General features: G+C 38.6%; 1 protein-coding gene across 1 annotated transcript in view; it reads left to right on the plus strand.

The window, feature by feature from the left end:
• Window positions 1-10,831, plus strand: part of SLC25A46 (solute carrier family 25 member 46) — a 29,998-nt gene that overhangs the window by 11,490 nt on the left and 7,677 nt on the right. The window contains exons 2-6 of the mRNA XM_019532472.1: window positions 281-323; window positions 3,392-3,449; window positions 4,005-4,082; window positions 5,154-5,254; window positions 9,322-9,378. Coding sequence (XP_019388017.1) covers window positions 281-323; window positions 3,392-3,449; window positions 4,005-4,082; window positions 5,154-5,254; window positions 9,322-9,378 — 337 coding nt within the window. The remainder of the gene's footprint in view (window positions 1-280; window positions 324-3,391; window positions 3,450-4,004; window positions 4,083-5,153; window positions 5,255-9,321; window positions 9,379-10,831) is intronic.

Raw genomic sequence — 10,831 nt, forward strand, 5'->3', positions numbered from 1 at the left:
GGAGGGGGGCGTGACCTATTTTCAGCTCAGAAAAATGGAGGCAAAGAAATTGTTAAATAGTTTTGTGTTGTTACTTTTGCTGCATGGCATAAATTACCTTTCAAATTAGGCTATACTTTGTAGACTGCTGTAGTGTTCGTAATTTGCTGAAACAAGCAAGCTATAAAATTGTTATTTTGGTATTCTGTGTAGCATGGGTTTGTTTTTTTTCTTTCCTTGCTATTTATTCTTCAGTATATATCAGTGCTATTGTATAATTTGTTATTTTTATTCCTTTCAGAGCAGTTGAATAGATTTGCAGGGTTTGGTATTGGTCTTGCAAGGTAAGACCTTGTTTTGTATAAAATATTTTTTGGTGGTGATCATGCCTTTTACATCTCGCAGTCTCTTATACTGTCTGAATCCATATTATGTTATGAGATTGTTTTTTTTGTGGGGTGGGTGTTTTTGATTTTATTTAATAGATTGAGATGAGTAGAATAGGTTTTAATTTTAAATGGTTTAAATCTAGTTTTCTGTCAGGTTTTTGTAAGAGGTGCTGTCAGCTCTCATAACTGTAAAAAACAACTCTGCATAGTTATTTTTGAAACCATGGGGCATATTAAATGCCTGCAAAACTGGAAAGTTTTATCTATTATATTTCATCTAACTGAAAAGTTCCTTCTAATATGTATTATAATTATATAGTACTATGTGTGTATTTATATAATTTTACATGGAATGCCCAAAAAAAGTCTTAAAACTTTTATTTGAAATGTAGATCAGTAATATTAGTTGAGGTGTGGAAGTGGATGGAGCTGCATTGACTCAGGGTTGTGCAACAGCATATAATGTATACTAGTTAAAAGCATATGATACCATTTCAACAGGCTACTACTTTAAGGTGTTATTTCTTCCTCCTGTATCTTGGGGGAAAACAGACAATTTCAAATAATAGCAATTTACTTTGAGTAAAGAATCCAGAAAAGGGTCATGGCAACCTTGACTCGAGTAGGAGGGAAGGAGGTATTGCTGAGAATACACAATTGTATGTGAAAAGACATCTGAGCAGTCTGCATTGGTACTTTGTGGAGTGTCTATGTTAGTCACTTAGCTAACGTTTAGTCACCCACTAACATTTTTAGAGGCTATCAATCTTCCTCAGTAGATACTGCTGTCACTGAGTACAACACCAAAGTATACTAGAGTGGTAGTATTATATTTAAGTGGCAAAATGATCCAAATATGTATTATCCTTGCATATAGCAATATTAATTTGTTTTTTAAGAAAATGGTGGACCTTAACATTTAATCCTGTTTTCAGAGCGCTGTTATGTATTTGAATGATTTGCAGTGAATTTTCAAGGTGTCTGCTTAGTCAAGTCTGTTAATGGGCCAAATATTGAGCTACTTCTGACTGTTTCAAGCTCAGTTAATACACTGTAGCAATTAGAGCTGGACGGGAAATGTCTTTCCTCTCCAGCAAAGACTTCCAAGTTTGCAAACATTTCTTGTTCCTCATTGGCCTTGGATGAAAACCCTCAAAGGTAGTTTGTGTAATAATCCTGGCCACTTAAGAATGGTTAGGTCACTCATCTAGGGTGCCCCCATTTGGGAGACTGAGGGCATTTTTACACATGCAATTGCCACAGCACCACGCGCTGTGATGCTTACATTTGTATAAATGGCAAAATGCACGTCAGCACTGAGAAAATGGCAGCAGCACATTTTTGAACTAAAACGCATCAGGGTGCTTTAGTTATAAAGCACACTACTGCCATTTTCTGTGCACTGAAATGCATTTCACCACTTGTACAACTGCACACGACGCAGTGCAGTTTGCCTCGGCTCACATGCAGAGGAGATTCAATTAATTCAGTGTGCTCCAAAGCAGCACATCTCCGGTACATCACAGGACAAAAAAAAGTATGTGTATAAATGCCCTGAGTCTCTAATCTTAAACAGGAAAGCAGGGACACAAAATTCATTCTTCTACACTTCATGTGAGCACAGTCAGCAGCTGTATAAAGTCATTCTCCATCTCTTTCCCTATGTATATTAAAAATTGTTAATGAAGCTAGGAGAACTCTAACAGGAGTGAGTGAGACAGATCTGCCCTAATGTACCTGGGTTGTCAAAGCACTCACCTGGGAGAAGGAAACTGAGATTTGGCTCTGAATCTCCCACATCTCACCTGAGTACTCTAACCACTTTGCTATCTAGGTGGAAGGGAAAGGATGTTTTCCCTACCTTGAATCAGAAATTCTATCCTGGTCCTGAGAACTCTCCTGATTCAAGTCTCATTGAAAAAATATGTTTTTGTTTAGATGAAACACTTTTTTTAAAGAATGCTCTCATTGGTCAGTTTTCAACCAGCTCTAGTTGAAACTAGTAGGTTTGCTTGAGGAAGGCCTTTCTTTGATAGATCCGGTAGTGCGTAGATCTGGGAGCTAGAACTTCTAATTTCCTTTTTGCCCTTTGTCACTGACCAGCCATGTGCTCTTGGGTAATGCAAGCTATAACATGGGCTGAAAACAGACATCACAGTTGTCGTGGCACTAGTTGCTCCATAATGCATGCCACAATTTAGACTGGCAGGTCTACACACAATTTTCAAAGCAGATATAAAGAGTAAGGCCCCTGTTTGGAAAGCTAAGTCAAAAAAAATTGTCAGCTCTGACTGGAGCAGCCACAGGTCCAGTCTGGGCAGGGCCAACAGTCAGTTAATTGTCAAAACCCGGTGTCCAGTGCAGGAGAGGGCAACTATTTGCAGAGGCCTGCTTACTGAGTTTTGGCGTGCCATCAAGGGTCACATGACAGGCAGCCTGTGGCAGATAAACTGTAATTTTCTAAATTTTTTAGGGGCCCCATGGGCCGGATAGAATGGCCTAGCAGGCTGCATCTGGCCCGGGCCACATTTTGCCTACCCCTGGCCAACAGCTTGGGAAGAAGGGGGTAGAGGGTGCAAAGGGCTTTTCCTGCTTGGGACTTCAAAACCCACCGGGAACTCCTGATCACCCACATTGTGGCAATGTGGCCAGACAAGTGGGAAGAACTTCTATATACTTGCATTTTATCCTGCCATAAAACTGTTGTTACAAGGACATCTATTCACAGGCACATTGTGCTTGTACTACTGCTTGTTTGGGGCTGGAATCTAATTATTTTGCTCCTACATGTGAATGGAACAAGTCTTGAGCCTGTGTTCTTTTTTCATTATTGGGAAAATATGTGGTTCTCCTCTAACATAAAAGAAAACCCCCTAGATACAGATGAGTATTGAGGCTTTGAAATTTTTGTATGCCCAAGTATTCTTGACCAAGTGTTAGTTTGTCAGAGAATAAAACAAACCAGGTTTTAATGGGATTATACTCTGTTTTCAGTGTTTTAACTATATGTGCATATTTTAAAGTCTGTTTACAGAAAACGTGTTGGCCCATCCTTGCATTGTTCTGCGTCGTCAGTGTCAGGTACATCTTTTATTATTGTTGCAACTGAACTTCATCCGTTTTGACAAGTTGCACTTTTTCATTATTTCTAGAGTACATAAGGAAGCACTGCCACAGTGCAGGTGGTGGGGAGCGGGCCCAGACCCCAAGCAGCAGGATGGAAGGGGGAGCGGGCCTGGAGTGGGGGGCAGGCTGCCCACTCCCCTTGGTCATTCTTGACGAGCAGTTGGCTAGTTATTTCAGAGGACTGCCACTTAATGAGTTTTGGTGAGCTGTCCAGAGCTGCAAGGGTAGCCCCACCCCTTTACGGGTGCCCCCCTCCCCTCTGTTGCCATTTTGGGACCAGAAGTCCTGCCCCCCTGACCTTTGCCACCAGAAGTCCCTCCCTTTGCCCGCAGAGGTAGGTGGGAGGGCAGGCATCTTGGAACCAGAAAAGAAATCGCATGCTAACAATCAAACAACTATTATAAAATGTTTTAATTTTATTTTATTTTTTAATTTGCAGTCTAATACTTAAGTGAATAAATATTTATCATCTACATGCATAATATTTTATGTATGCATTATTTTTAACAGGTTAATTATCATGCTCGGAATTATCATCTTACTCCATTTACAATTGTCAACATTATGTACAGCATCAATAAAGCCCAGGTCAGTATTTCATGCCAGGCTATAACAATAAGTGAAACAGTGATGGCAGTTCTGTTATCACTTATTTAAGTCTTGAAGCAAAGTGCTCATAATTCTTTTAATTAACTGAGTGTTATGAAAATACTTTTGTAAATTTCTTTTTCATTACCAGGTAATATTGAATATAGGACTTACTTTCTACAGTTATTTTACTGTGCTTAATTGCTGGGGAAAAAAAGATTTGTAAATTAGAACACATTATTGAAGTTAAAAATGGATTGTATTTTTCATGTCAGTTTAAAATATAGATATACCTAGGATTAAATAGTGACTGTTCTAAACATTTGGAAAACTACTTTTTTTCTGATCACAATTTTATTGGATCCCTTTACAAAAGTCCATCTTGCCACAAGAGAAAAGACTGTTTGTGTCTTAAGCTTTGGAACAGGAAAAGGCAGGGGAAAGAGGGCAGATTCTGTTTCTGGGTTTAACATAGAGATTCTATATTGCCATAGACAAATCACTAAATTTTTGTAACTAACTTCAGCGTTTCCCAACCTTTTTTGCCCCACGGCACACTTACCTAAATAATAAAGCACCATGGCAGAGCTGGGGGAGGGGGTAGGGAGAAAGGTTGTGCGGCCTGCTGAACACCGAATGGGGGTGGGGGTTGCAGCCAGCTGGACAGCATTTTGAGCTAGAGCCATGCTCCCCATCTATCTGTGTCTGCAGCAGCAGCAGCAGGCAGGGGGCATGGGTCCAGCCCAAGATGCCATGGCACACCTGGACGTGCCTGATGGCACACCAGTCTGCTGCAGTACACTGTTTGGGAAACGCTGACTTGCTTTACTCTGAGAAATGAAGATATGTAGCACAAAATTGTTGGAAAGGTTAATTAATTAAAGTTTATAAAATTTGGGGTTATTTGAGGGATTATATTATAGAAGTGAATTTTAGAAATGATTGGGATGGGCTCTAAACTTCCCTTTAATTTGGGAGCATCCACACCCAGTATTCAGTATGTGCCCTGTCTAGATTTTTTCTTCACTTATAAATACATCACTGAACCTAACCATGTACCTTAAATTTTAGGGTCCAAGAGCTCTATGGAAAGGAATGGGAAGCACCTTCATTGTTCAAGGCATAACTCTGGGAACAGAAGGCATCATCAGTGAATTTACACCGTTGCCTAGGTATCACACATTTAATCATTCACTTTTTTTTTAACAAGTTGGACATATTGTAGACATTAACAAATTTTAAGGCATTAAAAATATGAAGTTGTTTAAAAACTTAATCTACATTAAGAGCCACATACTCCGTAAGAAGTTTCATTCAGTCTCTTGTTTCTGCATGAATTAATGTCACTAAATTGTGAAAGAGACCATCTTTGAGAAAAAACATGTAGTTGGTGAGTCTCCCTAAGAGTTTGAGAATGAAAAGCACCTTGTAAGTTAGTCTTCAACAGGGTATAACAATCAATAGTAAAACCTTTTTTTGAAAAGTGAGGCACTTGTTCAGTAAACATTTGAAATACAAATCCGGGTTACACTACTTTGTACTACAACAAAAAAACTTGCTTTATAAGCAGATGTTGAAATCTAGTCAGATGGTTTCAGTGCCTTTTGTAAGAAAAAATGTAGTCAGCTGCATTAAGAACATAAGACACTGTAAAAAGAATTCTTTCTCTTAGTGCTCTTTCTGTTCTGCTTTATCAACTCTTACATAGGTACAGTTTAATGCTCTTTTATTATAATTTTTCTAACCAATGATACATTGCTCATATGTGAGTGTTTTCAGCTTTATGTTCCACAGTCTAAGGCATGCAAAATATTTTTAATAATGTGTGTTCTATTTTGACTTTTTTTTATCAGATGCAAAATAAGGTACAAAAAGTGCATCAATTTATATGTTAGCAAAGTCTACAAAATTAGGAGAAAGGCTTTGGCTAAATGAAAACTTATGAAGTTAAAGATGAAGCTTGGGTGTGCATTACTTGGCTATTTGGCTGCATCTGGGTAACTTTTAAGTGCTGTAATTCAGAATAGTCTAATAACCCCTATCCCTGTAAATGTGGGTGTGGACAGAAAGACACTGTAGAGGTAAATGTGTGGAGGTGTCACCTGATCCGTGATAACTATTTTGTGTGACCTCTTTTGTTGAAGTAAGTGGAAACTAAACCAGAGCAGTTGACCACTGATCACTTACCATGGCTCAGATTCCACATACTGTGAGAGAGCTGCAAAATGAAAGCTACTTCAGAGCATCTGTTCTGTGATAAGTCCACTTTTAATTTGCTGTAACTTGGTTGTCTGTCCATGGTTTGGCAGAAAACATGTGCCATTCTACAGTGATTTCCTGGTTTAAAAAAGAGCCACAATTTTCTGCCCCAAGTATGATAATACAGTTCAATTAGAGAATTCTCACTGTTCTGGAGTCTGGCTGTATGCAGCTATGGCTCTGTCTTTTTCCTAGCACTTCAGAATTAATAATCTGTAATTGCAACCCACTACATTATAGTATATGCCTATATGAATAGCCATGAGTCACTGAGACTTCAAATGGAAAGGAAATTTAGAGAGGGCTGGAAGTTCAGGTAATATAATTGATTTTTGTTGAGTATAAACACCATGTATTTGGCAAAATTATATCAATGACACTTCTGGAAGATGTAGACAAGTTATAGCAAAGCTGGTGCCATGAATAAAACTACTGAAACAATAGAATGGCAGTGGAAGGCAGAGTTAAAGTGAGAGTAGAAGCTAGAACTTGATGTAGTGGAAATAGAGTCAATGAAGGCATGCACAAAGATGAATACAATCCAATGCATGGGGCAAGGGAAGAAATTACACGTGTTTTCTTCCTAAAGCAGCCCTTGATCTATACAGTTTCTTACTAAAGTTATCCTTTGTGTATTCTCACTTGTGAAATATGTTTCCCGTGTGCCATGTCCAGGCCTTGATATGCAGAGCAGAAATTTGACAGCAGCAAAACAAGATGTCCCATGTTGGGCTGCATGTAGTAATCTCACCTTTTTAATTTAGGAAAGACAATTCCTAAATTAAGTTTTGGCAGAGGACTGGGTAACCAGACTGGTTTGACTTCCTATATAACTGGTGCCATAAAATTTCCTGCAGTCATTCCTGCAATTAAACGATAACTTCTATTAATGCTAAAATCTAAACCAGGACTGGATATCTTTCTAAAAGATGAAGATTATCTAACTGTTGGAAAGGACACCATAGCTCTTGGGGGTGGAAGGTGAGGGGGCGATTGTGGTTTTTTTCTTTCCCAAGTTTAATTGCTATCACTGTTAAATGTAAATTTTTATTTTTAATCTCTACATTTGTCTAGGTCCATCTTCTAGCTTCTTAATCTAGTTATAATGTTGACTGTTACATTGAAGAATCTATTGAAGTTACTTGAGCACAACTCGAAAAAAATTAAGATCACTGTATGATTGTCTGTCATCTGTAAACTTTATCAGCGGTTGTCACTAATGGATTTCAAGTCTGTCTTCACTAGGTCACGTCTTCTGGTGCATTGGTCTAAGTCACATTCCCATAGGCTCCAAAATTGTCATTACTGGTAGGGGTTTCAGAGAAGAGAAACTAATCATTAAATGGGCATTTGGGTGTGTTTGGCTTTTTTTAAAATTACCCTTTAGTAGGGTCATCTTTAAGTTAAACAAAAAACGATAGAGTACATCACTCTATCAAAGTAAAAGTTTCACCAACTATTATTTTAAAGCATGGATATTAATAAGAGTATGTTTGGGTCTTCAGAATTTGACATCTTTTATGAAGATTACACTTTCTCACTCATAGTATATGAAGGTATTTCTTTTTCTGTTTTAATCCTGGTTCTTCAAAGTGCTCTTCATTATCCTTCCTCGATTGCACTTCGTGTCTCTCACACCAGTTACCCTTAAATCACTTATCCTGAAAATTCTGTTCCTTTTTGGTTTGTGAATCACCCAGATAAACCAATGAAGCTTATTTTTGAGCACTCAGCAGTGTAAGTCCATTCTCAGATAGCTGTAGGAGTCATTCATAGTTCTGCTTCGTATTTTAAGGAGGGGTTGCAAAGCAGATATAAAAAAAGCATGGTAGAAGGTGGGTCCTTTGCTATATGTAAAAGACAGAACATAATCCTGTACTTCTAGGAAATCAAAAAACATTTTTACGGTAGCCCTGCCTGTGGACTGACAGATTTCATAGTCTGATTTTCATTTTCCAGTTTCTTAGGTTGTAATCTGAGTGCCCATAGTACCTTTGTCTAATCATTTTCCACTTCCTCTTCAGTGACTGACCCTTGTATTTAGGAAAGTGATACCTTCTAGTAACACACAATTCTACAGAAAAAAAGTAAAAGGTTCCTTTCTTGGATTAGAGTTGCAGTAACGACAGGCAGTGGGTGAGTGATTCTTGGATAAGAATTGAAACTGAACACACTTTAAAACACATTATTTTCCAGCAGTGAAAATAGACATTCATAGTCCAGTTTGTTCAGTATTGAAGACCACTTTTTAGGTTAAATAGATTTAGTAACATTTACTAAATTTGCTGCCATCTGGCACTTCCCTAATTAAGTACTGGGCTACATTTTCTGTCAACTAGTCATCATCGTACATGTGTAATTGAAAATACCACTTGTTTTGTTTTGGTTTTTGGGGAGGGGGTTTTGTTTGCTTTATTTTTGTTTATGAAAGAAGTAATAGTGAAGATTGGTCAGAATCTGTCTTCACTGATTTTTGTTGGCCTGCATGGAATTATTTTATAACTGCTTGCTCTTGTGCAGTTAAAGTGATTTAGGTACCTGAAAAAATTAATGCTTCCAAATCACATGAGTATAAATGTGGTTTTTAGGTTTTTTGTTGGAAAAATCAAAATGGACAAGGATAACCTCAAGGAAAAAGAGAAGGAACAATTCAAATATAACTACTGATTTTTCAGTAATTCTAGGCTGGTGAAGACATGGTTTAATAGTCTCTCTCATTAATTTTAAGAACAGGGAAAGGAAAGTAAATATTGCTTCAGAATTCTGTGGCTTTATATGTATGAATATGCCTATCAATATTAGTCATAACGTGTGCTTGAAAATGAAAATGGATACACATGTTAACTTCTACAAGAGCAATTAATTGTAGATAAACTGTAAAACCAATGTTGTGATGAGCATATATTTCAATTATCTCTATTTACATCTTATTGAGACTTTCTCATGGGATCTTACAGGCAAATTTTGCTTTCCTTTGCAGGGAACTTTCACATAAATGGAGTCTTAAACAGATAGGAGGACATCTCTTACTGAAAGGGTAAGTACAATGCTTGTTAAACTGATGGTTCTTTTAAAATGTATATATGTTACTTTTAACGTATTAATATTTTTGCATTTTCAAAAGGCATTAAGTACCACTTTAAAATTCAGATTGTGTGGAGGCTCACAAATAAGCAGTGTAAGAAAAGAATGTAGCGTGATAGCAACTTTATTCTCTTGAAGGCTCCTAATCTGATCTTTTACTGTAATATTTTGCTAATCCAATTTTGAGTTTCATTTTTCAACTCACAAGTCTTGGGTAGGATGATATAGTTGTGGATGGTCATGCTTTGAGCAGGGGGTTGGACTAGATGACCTCCTGCAGTTCCCTTCCAAGCCTAATTTTCTATGACTCTGATTTAAGTGCTTCCATTCACTCAGATCCATGGTAAGAGTGCTCTTTTGAGGGTAGGTGCCAAAGTGGTACTGTGATGGCAGTACACATCATTGCATAATGGCTTAGTAGTTTGAATAGACTTGTGGCCTTGGAACTCCACAGCCTTAAGGACATTCAAACCCATATTCCCCACTTCAATGAAGAGTGCTCTAACCACCAAGTTAGAGAATAGCCTGGCTGGAAACATGCTGCCCTCCTCCTGTTTTGAAGCTAGATCATTGTACAGACAAGAGTACAAGAGTCGTCATGTCAGAAGACCAGGCGGGGGAAACCTGACTCAGTATTCTGGTAGGACGTAGTTAGCTGTGTTAGTCTCAAGTCAAGTAAAAGGCAAGATAGATTTTCCACTTCGTAGACTAACCAAAGTAGATATCTAACACAAGATTTCATGCACTGACATTTGCTTTGTCAGATGCTATGAAAGAACACATGGAACGCAGAGTATAAGAAAGGGAGCAAAATTATCACTTCAGCAGTACCCTAACATGGATATCAGATTTTAACTGTCAAGGGCAAGATCCAGAAAGACATTTGAGATGCCTGGAATCCACTTAAGTTCTTTTTTAAATCTCATTATACTTTGCTTTCTGCACATCCTTTCACAGAATCTGATGGACTGAGCTTCAGTTTATGAAAGGTTATTTTTCTGTGTGTGTGTGTGTGTGTACACACACACACACACACACACACACACACACACACACACACAAAAATTAGTCAGCACACAAAAGAGTTTTTACTGGGTCTCTCTTGTCTGTTGGCTACTTGATTAATTTCTTTTATGACCTGTTTTTATTTACATACTAGGCAATTGCCGTCAAAAATGACGGGGGGTGTGGGGATGGAGCCCTGTGCCGTCCCCCACCCCCTCCCTGGCTAAGTCCGCTCCCCTCTTCCCTTCTGCTGCTTGGGATCTGGGCCTGCTCCCCACCACAGTGGTGAGAGAAGGGGAGAAGCAGGCCCAGGCCCGGTGAGGGGAAGGACTGGGGCAGGGGGTGGGGAGAAGCCAGCCCACCGCAGTGAGGGGAAGCAGCAGGAGGAGTGTGCGCGGGGC

This window comes from Crocodylus porosus, unplaced genomic scaffold, assembly GCF_001723895.1.
Source record: "Crocodylus porosus isolate Cpor-Errol unplaced genomic scaffold, CroPor_comp1, whole genome shotgun sequence".
Lineage (NCBI taxonomy): Eukaryota > Metazoa > Chordata > Crocodylia > Crocodylidae > Crocodylus > Crocodylus porosus.